General features: G+C 44.5%; 1 protein-coding gene across 1 annotated transcript in view; it reads left to right on the forward strand.

Annotated features, from left to right (window-relative positions):
- The window catches only part of XKR4 (XK related 4), a 210,646-nt gene extending 193,046 nt beyond the window's left edge, over positions 1 to 17,600 (forward strand). Inside the window, exon 3 of the mRNA XM_068166730.1 lies at positions 11,745 to 17,600. Coding sequence (XP_068022831.1) covers positions 11,745 to 12,691 — 947 coding nt within the window. The 3' untranslated portion in view covers positions 12,692 to 17,600. The remainder of the gene's footprint in view (positions 1 to 11,744) is intronic.
- The last annotated feature ends 2,285 nt before the right edge of the window (positions 17,601 to 19,885 follow it).

The raw sequence follows: 19,885 nt of genomic DNA on the forward strand, positions 1-19,885 counted from the left end.
ACAGGAGCACCAGATGTGGCTGTGCTGGAATGTGCCACTGGCCAGAAATGATAAATGCAAGTCAAAGTGTTTGATGGAATAATGGTGCTAAATACTTCAGAGAAGGCATTTTCAAAAGGCCTGTAAGGATTTAGTGAAGCAAATCCTGCTACTGATCTGTAGAGTTTGTGCTCACAAATACCCAGATGAGGAAAGCCCTTGAAGTTTTTACACTTCTGTAAAACTAATCTAAGAAGAATTCGCTCATCTCAGAAGTTCTGCCAGTGAATTTGCATGAATCCCATTAGAAGATTGTTTGCACAAATGTGAAGTCTTGAACAGATCTGTCACTGCTGTGATAATCTTGTGAGCAGCATCTAAGGCTGGGGACACTTCTTTCTCCTGTCCTCACCCAAAGATGTGCCAATGTTCGTGGCAGGTGTTGGCAGCACGCCTGGAAGACAGTGGTTAGGTGCTGCCTTGGGTGAGCACAGACACAGATGCAAGAGCACACCTGCAGATGCAAGAAGATAGATTAGACACTTCTTCTTCATCTAGGATGTAGAAAGCTGGCAATTTGATAAGATGGTTTTATTTATGTAGCTCTGGGGGGGAAAAAAGCTAATGATGGTCATTCTGAAGTGTGGTTATTCTAACCATGTGCTGGTAAGGATGAAACCTCTGTCGCTGCCCAGGACTGGCAAAGGCTAATTTGAAAACATTTTCTCCTTGATGCTTTGACTCATTTTCAAAGCCCAGTTGCTCTTGTTAGAGTCAATGGAACTCAACAGGCTTCCCAAACAAAGAAGCTGTTGATCTCTTTGGTAACCTGATCACTCAGCAAACAACTTTCCAAAGACCCAACCCTATCCTGATAAGCTATCTTTGGCAGTGCAGGCACAGATTGCAGTGCTGGCTCCTGAACAATGGTGGAGAATCATAGAATCAACAAGGTTGGAAAAGACCTCAAAGATCATCAAGTCCAACCTGTCACCCAACACCTCATGACTACTAAATCATGGCACCAAGTGCCACATCCAATCCTCTCTTGAACACCTTCAGGGATGGTGACTCCAGCACCTCCCTGGGCAGCACGTTCCAATGGCCAACAACTCTCTCTGTGAAGGACTTTCTCCTCACCTCAAGCCTAAACTTCCCCTGGCACAGCTTGAGACTGTGTCCTCTTGTTCAAAGAATATCAGTATCAGTATCACTAAGGTTGGAAGAGACCTCAAAGATCATCGAGTCCAACCTGTTACCACAGACCTCATGACTAGAGTAAGGAGGACACTACTGCCCACTGCAGGCTTGAACTCATGACCTTCCCTTCTGGTGGTTGCCTGGGAGAAGAGACCACCCCCCAGCTGGCTACAACCTCCCTTCAGGTAGTTGTAGAGAGCAAGAAGGTCTCCCCTGAGCCTCCTCTTCTCCAGGCTAAACACCCCCAGCTCCCTCAGCCTCTCCTCATAGGGCTTGTGCTCGGTAAGCACAGCACAAAGGAAGACAGCTAATTTGTTGTTTGAAAGCCTGGCCAAAGAGGCTGCTGTGAAGTGGTACTAAGGTGCTACTGAAGGCTGGTACCTTGTGGCTAGGGTAATAGACTCTGCTTTCAAACTCGAGGGCTCCTTCTCTTCGGCAGGTTTTGCACGCTGGCATTTCAGGCAAACCATTCGGCTCCTCTCGCCCTGCTCCATCCAGCAGGAAAATGGATGCCATACTGACATTCTTCCTGAGCTATTTTAAGAATGATGTAATGGCTAAAGAGAACACTAAAATATTTTAAGAAAGGGTGTTAGATCTGCAAAGCATTGTTACAATATCCCATTCGCAGGAGCAGGCACCTTCTGGGAGCTAATACCTTGCTCAGCTTGAATAACTCAGATGAATACAATGGAGCTGCAAGGGGGAAATTTTGTCACCTTTTCAGCACAGATAAAGGAGAGGGAATCTTATACTGGGGACAGAAATAATGTGTTTTACTAACTGAATATTGGCAGGCACATCCCTTGCATGAACATCACTCACATTTCCTGTAGGCCTCCGAGATAGGCAGGTTGTGAACTCGTCGTGCAGTTGCACTGCAAATGGGATGTGTAGAGATTACAGCCATTACTTTATCCATTTTCATGTTAAATTGGGAATTTCTGGATCTGGATGCTCTGTGAATAGCATAAATTATTTTCATGCAGAGAGAAAAACCATGTGACAGCAAACAATTATATTCCTGCATTCTCTGGCCCTTTGCCTTGAGTGTTTGACTGTTGTATTCAGGTTTTTTTCTCTGCTCATTGTGAGAAAGAGAGGTAATAAAAATGAAGCGAGGCACAGGGCAGGGGTTGTTCTGGTGACATGATTCAGCAAGGAGGAGAATTAATCAGAATAGAAGGAAGTGAATTGAAATGCCCTAGATAATGAGGGTTGCTTTGGAAAAAGAAGGAAGAAGTGAATGCCCTTGCTCACTTGCTAGTTATCCCCACAAGCTGACTTTTGTCCTCAGTGTGACATCTCATATTAAAACATAAGGCAGTTAATAAACCCAACACTTCCTTTACGATTAACAAGAATATTAGTTTCCTATGCAATTCATTGCTGTAGGAGGATCTTTTTAAGAACCCTGCCACCACAGGATTTTGAAAGGATTGGCTGTTAAAAGAAATCAGAAGAGCTGACCTTGGGGAGAAAGTCTGAGAACAGCAGAGAGATGCAACCTGTCTATGTACTGCCTGGACACCAGAGCAGTGAGCTGCTACCAACCTGCTGCTAAAAGGAGTATGAGATGGCAGCTGCCTAGGTTTTGTGGTAGACTGAGATGTCTTCCTGAACCAGACAGCTATGGTCTCAGCTATGGTACTCTGTCCAGTTCTGGGCCCCTCAGTTTAGGAAAGATGTTGAGTTGCTGGAAGGTGTCCAAAGAAGGGCAACAAATCTGGGGAGGGGTTTGGAGCACAGCCCTGTGAAGACAGGCTGAGGGAAATGGGGTTGCTTAGCCTGGAGAAGGGAAGGCTCAAGGGAGATCTTATTGCTCTCTACAACTACCTGAAGGGAGGTTGTAGCCAGGAGGGGTTTGGTCTCTTCTCCCAGGCAACCATGAACAGAACAAGAGGACACAGTCTCAAACTGCACCAGGGGAGGTTTAGGCTGGATGTTAGGAAGAAGTTCTTCCCAGAGAGAGAGATTGGCCATTGGAATGTGCTGCCCAGGGAGGTGGTGGAGTCATCATCACTGGAAGTGGTTAAGAAGAGCCTGGATGAGGCACTTGGTGCCATGGTTTAGTTGATTAGATGGTGTTGAGTGATAGGTTGGACTCAATGATCTCGAAGGTCTTTTCCAACCTGATCTATTCCAGTCTAGTCTAGTCTAGTCTAGTCTAGTCAATGCCTCAGCCATCAATGTGGTTTACCTAAAAGCAGAGGCCTGAGCACCTCCTCCTGGTGCTGGGAAAGCCACAAGACTATGGAGACAACAGGTGAGGTGGGTGTGGAAGGGAAGGAGGCCAGTTTGAGGGTTCAGAGCAGCTCTAGAGAAAAAAAAAATATAGGGGTTAGGAGACCTGTTGAAAAGCAAGAAATATGAGGAGCACTGAGCAAAGAGTTACTTGAAAACCTTGCAGATGCAATGATAAAGAGAGGTGTCCTGAGGAACACTTGGGAGGCAAGTGATGCTGAAGACTTTAAGGGGCAGAAACACTGGAAGGAAAAGCAAAATGAATGAGGTGCTGGAGCCATCACCTATGGCACACAGTTTGCAAGAGGAGAAGGAAGCATTGAGTGTCTGAGAAAGCACAAATTGGCTCACATTCCTCCACCTCAATAAACCTTACTTTTCAGGAACAGAGTAGGGAAAAAATGGTCCTGGGAGATATCAATCAACCGTTTGGATATAAGAATTCAAGTGACTGATCAGCCCAAAATGTTGGGAATAGGTTGCAGAAGTAATTTGATCATCTGTATAGATATTTGTGCATAAAAAAATAAGAACAAAGAAAGTTTGGTGGCAAGGAGCCAGGGAAGCTTTTTCAATCATCTGGACAAGCACTAAGAATGTAGATTAGATTAATTAAATCTTGCAATGAGGTGCAAAATTTTGGCACAAACCACGTATAAATATTGAAAAAGCTTTTCAGAGGAAATGTTGAGTCATTATTTCTCTTGGAGTCTTCAAACTGTGCCAGTTTATCTCTCTGTGTGTAGTATATCAATCTAAACATGTCCAGAGAAGGGCAACAAAGCTGGGGAGGGGTTTGGAGCACAGCCCTGTGAGGAGAGGCTGAGGGAGCTGGGGTTGCTTAGCCTGGAGAAGAGGAGGCTCAGGGAAGACCTTCTTGCTCTCTACAACTCCCTGAAGGGAGGTTGTGGCCAGGAGAGGGTTGGTCTCTTCTCCCAGGCAACCAGCACCAGAACAAGAGGACACAGTCTCAAGCTGTGCCAGGGGAGGTTTAGGCTGGATGTTAGGAAGAAATTCTTCCCAGAAAGAGAGATTGGCCTTTGGAATGTGCTGCCCAGGGAGGTGGTAGAGTCACCATCCCTGGAGGTGTTTAGCAAGAGACTGGATGAGGCACTTGGAGCCATGGTTTAGTTGATTAGATGGTGTTGGGTGATAGGTTGGCCTCAATGATCTCGAAGGTCTTTTCCAACCTGGTTAATTCTATTCTATTCTATTCTATTCTATTCTATTCTATTCTATTCTATTCTATTCTATTCCATTCCATTCCATTCCATTCCATTCCATTCCATTCCATTCCATTCCATTCCATTCCAAATACACTCTGCATATAAAGCATAGACAGATCCATGACACTTACCTATGTTCATCACGTGGCCATGTTCTAGATGTATCCAAGACAGGCAGAGCTGTAGCTGTAGAGCTTCCTTACTGATAATGAATGGCTTTAGAACAAATATTGAAGCCAAAGATATCAACATGAAATCTAAAAGTCATCCAAGGCTGAGCATGAGGTAGAAGCAGAATTAATCTCCTGCTTTCCAGAATATGCTGAATGTTTTTTTCAGATGGTGAGGTTAGACTTGGCTTCAATTTACATTGTGTGCACTGCAGGTGAAAATAAGGATGTCCTTTGGGGAGGGAGGAGAGGAGGGTAGTGATCACTCTTCCTCTAAGAGGGAAATCAGTCTGTTTAATGAATTATTGTGGAAACAGATTTGAAGTTTTCCAAAGCCAAAGAAACACCACTACGAGGGAGAACCCTAATATCTCAGTTTGATCCAGGGGAAACTGAAACAGCACCACGTAGCAGACACAGCTAACAGCTCCACTTCTCCCTCTGCTAAGAGGGATTGCACAAATGCTAAATCGATTTCCTTTCCTGAGTGATACTAATTGCCTTTTGTCCCTGGGCACTCCGTCAGGCATTACCCTCAGATCTCTTCAGAGCTGCAAAGCTTAGGGAAGCTTAAAAGGCAAACACAGGAAAATGTTTTATCTGTATATAAAATATGCCTTGGACACATTGTGGCAAATAAGCTACTAACTTCAGAATGGCTTTACTGTGCACGTGGGGAAAATAGCAGCTGGTTAATGAGGCTGAAATGTAGCCCCCTTCAGAAAGCCAGTGTGAGCCTGTGGACCACTGAAAGCCAATCCTAAACTTCTGGCTTAAGGAGGTTTAAGGGGAGTCATGGCTCTGTGCTCTCTTTCTGCATGAACTCAGTGTTTCGCTGCCCATGACCTGGTCTTGTGCTGTTGATTTGTGACAAGGCTTGATGTGAGGTAGTTGGAATATTTCTCATGCCAAAGCTTGTCATGGCTTCTAATCTTCTCTTTGTTGGCCACTGCTAGTGCAATATCCATCAATAAATAAATAGATCTCTGCTGGATTAAGAATATATTTATCCCTTCCTCTTCCAAATCCTCAACAGACATTTCTACAGCCAGTGTGAATCTGTGAGGTGTATTTGATGATGATCAGTATCTGTTGGGGGGAGTGGTGGAAATTTAGGAGAGAGTTTGGATCCATCAAATACTACTTCTGATATGTTTCAACACATTGCAGCCAGTGTGGTCATTTCAAGCTGGTTTCCTTGTGGGATGCTGATGGAAAACAAGTCAGAAAACTCAATTAGTAGTCATTATTTGCACATGCCTGATTTAAGAACACATATGCTTTTAAAATACAAGAGCTACTGCATCTTGTTTGGGGCTCTGAGCAACCTGCTTTAGTTGCAGATGTCTCTGCTGACTGCAGGGGAGTTGGGCTGGGTGCCCTTTAAAGGTCCCTTCCAACTTAAACCATTCTATGATTCTATCTGCTGTTGACTCCATGGAAGGTGTCTCTGTGTGCAGCGAGCAGTGCAGGTGGAGCCTTCTCCCATAGATGGTGCCCTCTCTTTAGCTTAGCACTATGTTCTCTTGCTCCTGAGAGGCAGTGGCAGGGGTTTTGTTCTGCCTGGGCTTGCTGCAGCCTCAAGATAATCCCTTGATTGCTCTGAGCTACTTGCAGCAACCTCAAGACATCAAAAGCACTTTTTGCTCAAAAGAGAAATACGAATCATGGAAATGAGCCTGGAGTCAGTGGGTATGTTTGTGCTGCACATACTCCACTGGAATATAAAGATACCAAATTACCTAACAGGCAAGGAGTCTAGCTGTGAAAGTACAGAAGCCTAAGTTTAGCCTCCTAACAAGCAAAATGATCTCCTGCTGTCTTGCCAAGCTTGGCAGGATACAGACAGCATGACTACCTGAGTACCTGATGGCTGTCACTGCCTGTGAAGGACTGGTCTTGATTAGTGGCTAATAAGGATTCCTAAGTTGTACCTTACAAATGTAATGTGTCTTTAATAGAACAAGCAGCTAACAAATATTTGGAGAAGGTACTTGTGGAGGTGGAGAAGAGATCTCCCAGGATGCTCACTCAGGTAGTAACTGGCCTCAGCCAGCATATTCTGGCAGTGTGACTTCAGTTCAAGTGTCTTAAGAAATGGATGTGGTGCTGAGGAAAATGCTTTGGTGGTAGTAACTTAGCAGTAGCTGAGGTTGTGAGCCCTAGATGAGTGGTTGGATATGATGATCTCAAAGTCTCTTACAATCTCAACAGTTCTGTGATTCTCAGACTGTCAATGTGGAGGCTGGCTCTTGTTCTTCATGAAGAGTGGCTCCACAGGTCACAGTCCTGTCTCCTCCCTTTGTTTCTGGATGGCAAATAAGCCTTCCCACCTGTGGCAGTGAAACCACCTGCAATGTTACACATTATTTGTTTGCCATTGGCTCTGTCTGATAGCCTTTTTTCCTGGTGCCACGTTAGTGCCTTTAAAGTATTGGGTTGATAGTGGCAAAAAAAATTACTTGTAGTTCTCCTTCAGAAATAGGGATAAAGAGGCTTAGATGAGCACAGAGTCAGCAAGTGCTCTAATAAATGAATTCTCCTGCTGCAGTAATTCACTTTGTCTCCAAGTATTCCCAGGGAATGACTTACATTGTGACATTTATTAGCAAACTGCTATTTCCATCACTTTTACATTATTGTTCTCATCATTAATTACACTTCTAATAATTCTTTAGTGCCTGGTCTCATCAATAAAGAAAATTGAATGGTGCCCTCGAAGGCATTTAGCCTTATCTTAATTCTGCATCCCTAACAGCATTGCCAATAGCACAAGGGTAAGATCCATGATACTTCAACTGGCAGTTCTTTCCTTTTGTACATTCCCCTGTCTTTCTTTTCTCCCCTGCATGCCAGTATCTCTGGAACTGTTCTGTAAAAACCAAGGATGTTTCCCCATTAATGACTATTTAAATAACAGAATTACATTGCTATTTTACTTGCTTCTTTCTGTTCCAGACAATGCCTGTGAATTAATTAGCATTAGAGCACTGGAAATTCCTATGAATTTTAACATTTGGTTTGGAACATTCTCTGTGCATTGCTGAATGATTTTACACCTCCTAATGCAAAACTGATGATATCTCTACAAACCTCTGAGGGAGTGTGTGAGGTCACTGAAGTTAGATTTGCAAAGCAAATGTGTGGATTTCTCTCTCACATTCTTCTTTCCTTTGCTGCTAAATACTGGTTTTGAGTTCTCACTCAGAGTGGCCCATTTGTATTGAAAGATTCTCTTATCCTTTCTCCTATCCATCTAACTTTCCAAACCTTTCATTCCGTGAGGGAAATTAACTGTGTTGTTTCAATACTTCAAACATTCCCACAGGAGATAGAGGAGTTGTGTTTTCAGCTGCTTGTGCTGTCTCCAGAGACAATGGCCACTGAAAGGCAGCCCAGTGTGAAAAGCAAATACCCATGTCAGAAATGAAAGTAACAATCTATACCACCTCTCCTTCCTGTCTTTATTGCTGAGAGTTTATTCTCTCCATGAAGGAGGACTCCAGAAGTAACCTTGGTGTTTTGGCATCCAAGTGTCTGCATGGGAAGAAAACATCATGAAGTTTTACTAAAAATCCTCCCTAGAGTCTTAAGTTTGTCCTGCTTCTGCTGATTGGTTTATTATTACTATTATTATTAATAATAATAATTAATTATTATTATTATTAAATCATAGAATAGAATCATAGAATCAACAAGGTTGGAAAAGACCTCAAAGATCATCAAGTCCAACCTGTCACCTGAGACCTCATGGCACTTGGTGCCATGGTTTAGTCATGAGGTCTGTGGTGACAGGTTGGACTTGATGATCTTTGAGGTCTCTTCCAGCCTTGGTGATTCTGTGATTCTGTGATACTAGACCATGGCACCAAGTGCCACCCTCTTGAACACCTCCAGGGATGGGGACTCCACCACCTCCCTGGGCAGCACATTCCAATGGCTAACAACTCTCTCAGTGAAGAACTTTCTCCTCACCCTGAGCCTAAATTTCCCCTGACACAGCTTGAGACTGTGTCCTCTTGTTCTGGTGCTGGTTGCCTGGGAGAAGAGACCAATCCCCTCCTGGCTACAACCTCCCTTCAGGTAGTTGCAGAGAGCAAGAAGGTCTCCCCTGAGCCTCCTCTTCTCCAGGCTAAGCAACCCCAGCTCCCTCAGCCTCTCCTCATAGTGCTGTGCTCCAGACCTCTCCCCAGCCTTGTTGCCCTTCTCTGGACACATTAAAATCTGTTTATTTAAAAACCAAAGGGGTTTAAAATTCGTGGGCTCAGGGGAGCTCAAAATGTAATCAGCACCCTGCCGATGGCTGAGGGAGGAGCAGCAGCAAACACAATCCCTCCTGAAAGCAATGAATCCTCTGTGCTACTCGCTGAGCAAAACCTCAGTGTGCTAAACCAGGCTGGATTGCTGAAACAGATTCTTTTCCTTCAGAATTCCCATAATTTAGACACTGGAATGGGCTGCTCAGGGAGGTGGTGGAGTCACCATCCTTGGAGGTGTTTAAGGAAAGATTGGATGTGGCACTTAGTGGCATGGTCTGGTCGATGTGATGGTGTTGGCTCATGGGCTGGACTGGATGATTCCAGCCACAATGATTCTGTGGTCTGCATTTTTCTTGTTTCAAATAAACTTTCTTTTTCAGCAGTCAAGACACATTTAGGCTTAACATTTCCCACTCCATATTAGCAAAATTTGCACACCATTTGTAATATTTAAGTGACACATTCTTGATGGTGAAGCTCTAAAGGAAGCTGTTGGAACAGGGAAGGAAACTACTGCCTGTGCTTCCAGAACCAAAGGGTGGTGAGATGGTTAAACAGCTTTCAACGGCAGACAAAAGGAATGTTTTCTTCATTTCAGTTTGATTTGCTTCAGTAACAGATTCAAAGGTAAGGAGCAGCATAGAAATGGAGCAGGCTTGCAGAATTATTATCTTTAAATGTTCTGTGAATCAATTCTAAGTCTGGGACGCTGAGACCTCTGAATTCATCCATTAGCTGTGTGTAACATTTGCTCTGGTGATAAACCAGTTTGAAGTGTAAAATGTTTGATACCTTATTTTCCCCTCCCCCTGCACACAACATATTTAGTGCCATTCTATTTCAATAATAAATATGCCTGGAAGCTGGGCTTTTCCATTTTAATTGAACTCCCATTTCCATCCAAGGCAGCTTGATACAAGCCATAGCTAAAGCAAAATTTATCTTCTAGTGAAGAATCATAGAATCATAGAATCAGTCATGGTTGGAAGGGACCACAAGGATCATCTAGTTCCAAGCCCCCTGCCACAGGCAGGGACACCCCACACTAGATCAGGCTGGCCAGAGCCTCGTCCAGCCTGGTCTTAAACACCTCCAGGGACAGGGCCTCAACCACCTCCCTGGACAACCCATCCCAGGGCTTCACCACTCTCACGGCAAGAAGAATTATTGCTCCCTTCTAGCAGGAAGCTATATATGTGTTAAGCATTTTAATAATTATGCTGAACTACATAACTTTTAAAATGGGAATGCAAGGTATTTTTCTGGCACTTTATGGAAATAAATGAATTTAAAAGTTAGACTCAGTTGCAAAGCAACTTTTTAACCAACAACTGACTCGAGGAAAACAGAATAATACAGACTCAAAACAAGCATAGAAAGGGTTGCTTTAAAATTTAATGTGGAGGTCTTTGTATTTTCAACTGAGCAGGAATTATCTTCACCAAAAATAATATTTGAGGACCTCATGATAATAGAATTTCAAGTGAATTACATTTGTCATTTGGCTGGTTTTCCAGAAATATGATCGTTCAGGGCCTTACTAAGTAGGCAATTCTCTGATATATGGAAGACACCACCTAATGCTGTGGCTGCATGAGCACTACCTCATAACTCCCTGCTTTAGGAGCATCTAAACTCAAAATTTCAATTCAGTAGAACATTCCAGCATGTATCAAAAATCAATTTGCTTTCCAGCTGAAAGAAAATAAAGTTTTGGCATTTCCTACTTATTAAAATTCTCTTTTAAAGTGGCAGAACAATCCAAAGGGGCAACATTTTTTTTCCTCTCTCATCAAAAGCAAGGCAGTTTAGTTTGAACTTGGATGTAACAAGAGCTCTGAAGTAGGTTGAAGCTGCTTCAAACAGTTGGGGGTTGATCTCTTCTCTCAGGCAGCCAACACCAGAACAAGAGGACACAGTCTCAAGCTGCTCCAGGGGAAGTTTAGGCTCGAGGTGAGGAGAAAGTTCTTCACAGAAAGAGTAATTGGCCATTGGAATGTGCTGCCCGGGGGGCTGGTGCAGTTACCATCCCTGGAGGTGTTCAAAAAGGATTGGACATGGCACTTGGAGCCATGGTTTAGTTCTCATGAAGTGCTGGGTGATAGGTAATAGGTTGGAGATGATGATCTCTGAGGTCTTGTCCAACCTGGTTGATTCTATAATTTTATGATTCTACTAATTTAATTTAAAATGGAGACTTCTGCCCCCATTGTTAGTGATTTATTTTATATGTATGTGATGCTGGAACTCCAAAAGACTTGGTTGCTCTATTTTAGGCTTCTTGACTGACTTACAAAATCAGAAAATTCCTATTCTTCCTTTAAAACAAACCCCCCAGTAGGTCCTGTTAAATCACACAGCTGACAGACACCTATTCCCTACTTGTTCAAGCTGGGGATGAATTCATCTGTTTCAGACACAAAATCACCAGAGGAACATTTCAGAACACAATTTGATAGCCACTCTTGTTTGTGTGTACCCAACGTTGTCAGGGCAATGAGGTCTCAGCAGGTCCATTTCTCAGTGCTGGCTGAGCGAAAGGAGAGGGAAGAGGTTTAGTTATGGCAGTGGTGGAGGGAGCATTTAACACAGCAGGAATCTTGCCGATGTCAACCAGGCGCTGATGTGCTAATTATGCCTTAACTGCATCTCCTGTTTACTCCTAGGTCTAACTGCTGCTGCATCTCTTGTGTCCCTGGCTTGGGCTTTGGCTTCCTACCAAAAAGCCCTCCGCGACTCCCGCGATGACAAGAAGCCCATCAGTTACATGGCTGTTATCATCCAGTTTTGCTGGCATTTCTTCACCATTGCAGCGAGGGTCATTACTTTTGCTCTGTTTGCCTCGGTTTTCCAGCTGTACTTTGGGATCTTCATCGTGCTGCACTGGTGCATCATGACCTTCTGGATCGTCCACTGCGAGACGGAGTTTTGCATCACTAAATGGGAGGAGATCGTCTTCGACATGGTGGTTGGGATAATCTACATCTTCAGCTGGTTCAATGTCAAGGAAGGCAGGACACGCTGCAGGCTTTTCATTTACTATTTTGTGATCCTTTTAGAAAACACGGCCTTGAGTGCTCTCTGGTACCTGTACAAGGCCCCCCCGATCTCCGACGCGTTTGCCATACCAGCACTGTGTGTAGTGTTCAGCAGCTTTTTAACAGGCATTGTTTTTATGCTGATGTACTATGCCTTCTTCCACCCCAACGGACCCAGGTTTGGGCAGTCGCCAAGCTGTGCTTGTGAGGACCCTGCTGCCGCCTTCACCCTCCCCCCGGAGGTGGCCACAAACACTCTGAGGTCCATCTCCAACAACCGGAGCGTGACGAGCGAGCGGGATCAGAAGTTCGCGGAGAGGGATGGGTGCGTGCCGGTGTTCCAGGTGAGACCCACGGCACCATCCACGCCTTCCTCCCGCCCGCCAAGGATTGAGGAGTCTGTCATTAAAATCGATCTGTTCAGGAACAGGTACCCAGCCTGGGAGAGGCACGTGTTGGACAGGAGCCTGAGGAAGGCCATCTTAGCGTTTGAATGTTCCCCTGCTCCTCCACGGCTACAGTATAAAGATGATGCCCTGATCCAGGAGCGCTTGGAGTACGAAACCACCTTGTAAACAAAAACCAAGCCACAGCTTGAAGGAGCTCTGAGCTTACAGTCCACGTTAAGGGGCTGTAGGCATAACTAAACTGTGTACTACCAGTAGAGCAGCAAGCTGTAGTGTTCTTAGTCTGGCTACCATCATGATTATCATTTGATCCACTGTGTGCAGTCTGTCTGCAGGACACTGATACAGCAGCAGCACCTGAAAGCCTCCAAACCCCCCCAAACCCTGACCCACACAGTTTCTTCAGCTGGGGAAACTCGCCCACGACTCCTTGCTGCTATGAAACTCCGACTGCACAGTCCCTAAAACCAGAGCTATAGGGAGGCTCTGAGCAGAGCTTTCGACTTTAGCCAGTAGTGCATTTTATTTTAGAAATGAATGATTGATATTTCCACAATCGATGGCAAAAAAAAAACCAACCCACAAACCCCACACAAAACCAACCCAAACAAACAAATAAAACGAGACATCCCCCCACACCCACCTCTCCAAAACTAACAAAACTCTTGCTGTCGTGAAAACTGTTTTCTGAGGTCAAAAAAGGAGCATTGGTCATCCTCACCACTCCCATAGATCAACCAGTCAGGCTAGACTAAGGGTTGCAAAAATAGTTCTCCATTCAAACAATACATTGTCATGTTTGTAAGGCTGTCAATGGAAAAGAAACTACAATCTGATTAACTAAGGTGATGAACATTAATGCTGCCAGAACTGTTTGGGTTTTTGGTTTGTTTGTTGTTTGTTTTGTTTTTTGGTTTGGTTTGGGTTTGGGTTTTGTTTTTGTTTTTTTTCCTCTGGGATTTTAAAGTCTTTTCCAATGCAATTTTCAGTTCTTTGCTTTCAACAGAAATCCTATGCAGCTCACTTCTGGGTTTTTTCAGGAGAAGTTAAGGAGCTCTAGCACGTAGTGATGTAAATTAAATGATAATCATGATTCAGTGTTCAGTTTGCAAAAAAATACTACTACTACTAATTCAGTACATATGTAAAAGAACAGGGAAGTCTACTTTTCATATTCTAAACTTCTTTTTATTTTCTTCCTGGGAGGACCCCACTCAGATATTTCAGAAGAAACTCCAAGGAGATGAACACACTGAAAGATCTCTCTTTCAGGAGCGAGAGAACTCGCGATTCAGTGTGTGAATGTATGCAGGGGTGACAAGAGACTGTGCCATGCCATACCCTTCTAGTGCCAAACATTGTAGAACTGCGAGCTTGATGTTGCCTGAGGGACAGCTAACGAGTGGCATGAGCCCTGCCAGAACAAGAAGCAGGAAAGAACCAAGCAAGTCCTCAAGGTGTAGAGACAGCTGTGATTTTTTTTTTGCCCCCCAACCTGAGGTGAAAGCGATGGCTTTCAAAGGCTTTCAGCCACCTCTTAGTAAGTATCTTCACCGAAATATAACCTAAGCAAGCTGTGTGGAAGACTCTCTTCTGCCTGGCCAAGGCTTGTGTCCAGACGATGTCTCCAACTCACGTCGAATCTCTCGTAACGGAGCGCTTTTGCTGCAAGCTTTCAGGTTCTAAATACCTCCCTGAATCTGGTCAGCGGTGCCCTCCTTTGTGTTAAAAGTATCCCCTGATGGTGCTTTCAGATGCATTCAAGGTGCAAGTCAAAATTTGATAGTATTTTTTTTTAAAGCTGGTGCAGAGTGACAAAAAAAAACCAGAAACAACAACAACAAAAAACCAACAAAACAACAAAACAAACTCATGAATGAGTTCGATATTTTTGTAAAGTAAAAACAAAACCACAGAAACAACAACAACAACAACAACAAATGGTGTGAAAAGGTTACTTTTTATAAACCTCAGATCTTTTAATACATTTCATTCTCTTTATAGCTTAGATTTTAAGCATTGGTCCGTGAATTTTATCAGCTGGCTTTTGGGGCAGGTTGCTAGAAACCTGCTCTTCACCGGGGCCCGGGTTTGTTTTGCAGCGTAATGCCATGTGAAAGCCTACACGGGTACTTTTAGAACTGCTCCAGAAACCCTGGATCCTGCTTCAGATGTCCAGTGGCTTGTAAAGACACCAAGTGATGATTTCCCTGAGCAGCAATTGGATTGCAGAAGCAGCACTTTGATTCCACGAGCGAGGATTTGCCGTAACTATTTCCGTCCGTTTTAGGAGAGCGAAGCGCAGCCGAGGAGTTTTTACTGTTGTAAGTGGCACTGTCAGGATGGAGAAGACCTGATGGTTGGTGTTGTAATCTTCCCTGTCAGGTACCTCCAGTGTAGTCACTGCTGTACATGCTGCTGGGTAAATTTCAGTCGTTCCTTTTCTTACTCTTTGTACTATGGGATGGCCGAGGTTGCGCAGCCTGTGTGTGTTTGTATCTGTTCAATTAGCCATTTTTAATGTCGACCCCTTTTTTATCACTGAAACCTTGGATACCTGTCGTGCTTTGCTGGGGACAGTTCCTCACAGCAAAACATCTGTGGAAGTGCAGCAGTCTGCGAGGCAGAGGGAACTTTACACAGATCAGCAAACACCTGCGAGGGTTTCTTAAGTATTTTCAAGTTCAGCAGTGGCCAACTGCCTCTATAAAAATGTTTTTAAATAAAACAATTCTTTGATAGTCCAAACCTGAAGCTTTGTACAAAGTGATTGCTCTTCCCTCCATGGAGACACAGCTGCTTACTCCAAGAACAGCACTCACATTTTGTCAGAAAACATACCACTGAAAAACAAACAAAAAACCCCAAGAGAAAAGATTTTGGGAGCAAGTCCTTTATCCTGTCAAATTGTGCAGAGCCTTCACTCCAGAATCAAACACCAGCTCACACAAGGAAATTGCTGCTTTTCTTTCCAGACAAGGCAGGTGGTAAGCTCTGTCATCCAAGAGCTGAGGGTTCCTGTTGGAAGCAGTTTGATGTGTTTGCTGCTGCTTGAGCAACTCTGAAATTATAGCCTGAGTGAGGCACAGCAGCTCGCAAGCTCTTGCTCTCCTCCAGCACCTCCTGGGGAGAGGGGCAGCACCACAGACACCAGCCAGGCTTGGCCTCCTCTGATGTCCCTCTCATCCTGCCTTGATCTTCCTCAAACCTTTCGATTAGAAGAGGTTGTGGCCTGGCCCACTGTGTCTGGAGAAGGTTTGGGGTGAGTTCATTTGATTTGCTTTTGTTTGGTTCTGGAGGGAAGGACACGCAGGCATTATGTATCCATGGGGATTTCAATGTCTTAACACTTCCTTTACTCTCCCAGCAGTTTTGTTTGGTTGGGGCTTTTTTAGTGATGCTTATAGAAAAATTCATCTTAAGCAAACTGCTGCAGGGTCACAGTACACCACACCACCCTTGGCAGGACATCTTGTCATCAGGATTCAATCTGGCTCTTTGAGGATGGGGGAGGACTCATTGGGTGACAGGTTGGACTTGGTGATCTTTGAGGTCTTTTCCAACCTTGTTGATTCTATGATTCTATGATTTTACACTGAGTCAAAACCAGCTCTCCAAAACCTTGCTCCGTTACATCAGCCACATCAGTGAGGCTTGCACTGAGAACAGGGCGACCACCTTTAACCACTCAGATGACTGCAGGGACAGCTTCTTGGTTTGCATTGCTGTGAACAGTCACCAACAAAATCATAGAATCACCAAGGTTGGAAGAGACCTCAAAGATCATCAAGTCCAACCTGTCACCCAACACCTCGTGACTACTAAATCATGGCACCAAGTGCCACGTCCAATCCCCTCTTGAACACCTCCAGGGACGGTGACTCCACCACCTCCCTGGGCAGCACATTCCAATGGCTAACGACTCTCTCAGTGAAGAACTTTCTCCTCACCTCAAGCCTAAACTTCCCCCTGGTGCAGCTTGAGACTGTGTCCTCTTGTTCTGGTGCTGGCTGCCTGGGAGAAGAGACCAATCCCCTCCTGGCTACAACCTCCCTTCAGGTAGTTGTAGACAGCAATAAGATCTCCCTTGAGCCTCCTCTTCTCCAGGCTAAGCAACCCCAGCTCCCTCAGCCTCTCCTTGTAGGGCTTGTGCTCAAGGCCTCTCCCCAGCCTCGTTGCTCTTCTCTGGACATGTTCAAGAGTCTCAATGTCCTCCTTAAACTGAGGGGCCCAGAACTGGACACAGGACTCAAGATGTGGCCTAACCAGTGCTGAGTACAGGGACACAATGACCTCCCTGCTCCTGCTGGCCACACTATTCTTGATGCATGCCAGGACACCACTGGCCTTCTTGGCTGCCTGGGCACACTGCTGGCTCATGTTTAGGCAGCTGTCAATCAGCACCCCCAGGTAATAAAAATAATTAAAATAAAATAAAATAATAAAAACTGTTCAGACTTTTTGTATAAAAATTGTCAAGACCAAACACAGACCACGTTGAAATTCCACGATGGCCTTATGGACAGTTAATAACCCATATGCACTATTCCTTTTTCCCCCACAGACAGCTGGGAAAATCACTAACAGCAATAGCAAAAAGAGAAACCAATAATAATGACATCATTGTAAAAATAATTAACTTCTGCTTATCAAATAATGACCAAGGGAAGGGGGGGGAAAAAATATCAGGTCTTGGAAATTTCATTGCGGAACACAGGAAAATAGAAGGGTTGGTAATTGCATTTTGATAAGGAGCAGCAATCACATCTCTCTGTGAGGGGTAAGGATTATGTGGGCATTGTTCTACTGAGCCAATTTTGCCAGCAGATGTGATGGCAACTGAGCTGGTTAAAGGCTTGGTCCTAAAATGGGGAGAGTTTTGGGGCTGTGTGTCACAGAAGAGGCAATTCCCCCAGCATCCACTGCTGCAGTTAGCTGAGGGACAGGTAACCATCAGCCAGAAAACAAATGCTGAGATAAACCTTTTGTCCTATTTTAAAAGTGATTGGTTCCTATGGTAGGATAATTGTTTATGAAAGAAAAATCAATCCTAATTAATGTCTTTTGGTTTAATTACTTTTTTGGGTTAATTACTTTTTTGGTTTAATTACTTTTTTGGTTTCATTACTTTTTTTGGTTTCATTACTTTTTTTGGTTTCATTACTTGTTTGGTTTCATTACTTTATTATTTGGTTTCATTACTTTATTTGGTTTCATTACTTTTTTGGTTTCATTACTCTTTTGGTGTTAATTACTTTTTTGGTGTTAATTACTTTTTTGGTGTTAATTACTTCTTTTTTTGGTTTGCCCCCCTGCAGATTTAATCATGAAGACACACCCCCCCCCCCCCCCAAAAAAAAAGAAAGGATCATTCCCACTTTTGTTTAGCCAATTTCAATATGCTGCTTGTGCTAGAAAAATGTTTCTCTGCTTGGGTTTGTATGGGCTTGATGGCATATCAACTATACCCTCCTTGGCAAAACATCAAAGTGTCTGCTTTCTGTACCATTGGAGATGGTTTCCCTTCCAAAAATAAATGCTGCCTGGTTTTGTAGGCTTTTAAGCAGAGAAGGTAAAGGAAAATTGTGTGGAGCTGCAGCCTTTGGTGTGTGGTGAATGGTTGTTAAACCCAAAACCCTTTCAAAGGGAGTTTGGAGAAGAGATGGCTCCAAGGAGACCTTGTTGTGGCCTCCCAGTATCTGAAGGGGGCTATGAGAATGCTGGTGAGGGACTTTTTAGGGTGTCATAGAACCAGGGGGAATGAAGCAAAACTAGAAATGGGTAGATTCAGGTTGGATGTTAGGAAGAAATTCTTCCTCATGAGGGCGGTGAGACACTGGAACAGGGAGGTGGTAGAAGCCTCATCCCTGGAGGTTTTGAAGGCCAGGCTGGATGTGGCTGTGAGCAACCAGCTGTGGTGTGAGGTGTCCCTGCCCATGGCAGGGGGGTTGGAACTGGATGATCCTTGAGGTCATTTTGAACCCTGACAATTCTATGATTCCATGTGACAGTCTAGCCAATGTATCCTCATCTGCCCAGGAGAGCACTTCATGAGTGGCTCTAGGAGTGTGAGTGCTGCTTTGTTTGGAAAGGGTCACACCTCACCCTCCCACTCCCCCATCACACAATATATTCATTTACTTCTTAGTGGCCAGCAAATATTGGCTTGTTGCTTATTGGAGGGCCCAAATTAAACAGTTTTGGAGTTGTGATTTGATCAAACTGAGCCTTAAAAGTGGAGGTGCACTGAGTTTTAGTTGGCTCTGCCAGTGCTTCAGCTGCCAAAGCCGTTGCCCTTTCTCTGCTCCACTGCTGAAGCCGTGCACTCCAGTGGGACTGGGATGCTGTGATTTACTCTGCGCCCCCTGCACTGCCTGCACAATGCCAAGGAAAAGACTTCAGCAGACTGCTGGGGTCCTACTGCTGCCTCTCCTGCTCCTCTGCAGGGTGGGAAGCAGAGTAAATTGCATCTGCGCATCCAGCTAAACAAGCTCTTGAGGATGAGTCCCAGCCAGAGGTGTGTGGTGAAGATCATCACAACACATGGCTGTGGCTTTGCAAGCCCAGCTCTCTGATTGCTAACTCCTGTAGTGTAACAATGCAGAATGTGGGAAGAATTGTCTAAACATACAGTAAGCCATTTCAAGTCTGCTAATTGTAGCAATTAGACCAGCTTGGCTGAAGCCCATGCTCTCAGCACAAAGCCAGTGGTGAAGGGCCATCACGTTACGAAAGCTTCCCCTGAGCAACTAGGGAATGATGTCTGTTCATGACAGCAGTGAATGCAGCCCTCTTTGTTGTGATAAAACAGATCCAATGCAAAATGGGAACAGGTCCTTTCAAACCTGGAAATTCAAACCAAACCAAGCCCACCAGAGATTCCTGCAGTTCACCTGCAGTGATTCTTTGGAAACAAATTCCATCATCATCCTCACCTGGCTGCGGATTCCCGAGTGATCTGCTTCCAAGGTGGTTTCTCACGTGTGGTACGAGCACATTTCAGTACAGGAGAGGTGGAAATGACCTTGCAAAGCCTTGCTCACCCAAGGTTCATGTCACTGATCTTCAGATCATTTACAAAGCTTTTTTAACGTGTGAGGGATCCCCTGGGGCCATTTGTTTCACCATGGTGCCCTCACTGCAGGCATTTGTGGGATTTCTTCCCTGTTACACTGGTATGAATATGAGAAAGCCAAGCTCCTGGCTGTGGGTGAAAACTGCATGAATTCAGACCAGGGTAGCAGAAGTCTTCACCTCCTAGCTCCTGACTGAAGTCATCTGGAGATCTGGCTCACACCAAAGAGCCTGAGTGTCACTTGGCTCAGCCAGAAATCCACACTCTAAACTTAGTGCTAGCCCAGC

Source organism: Melanerpes formicivorus, unplaced genomic scaffold (genome assembly GCF_026170545.1).
Source record: "Melanerpes formicivorus ecotype bairdi unplaced genomic scaffold, bMelFor1.0.p_v2 SCAF_105, whole genome shotgun sequence".
NCBI classification, from domain to species: Eukaryota; Metazoa; Chordata; class Aves; order Piciformes; family Picidae; genus Melanerpes; species Melanerpes formicivorus.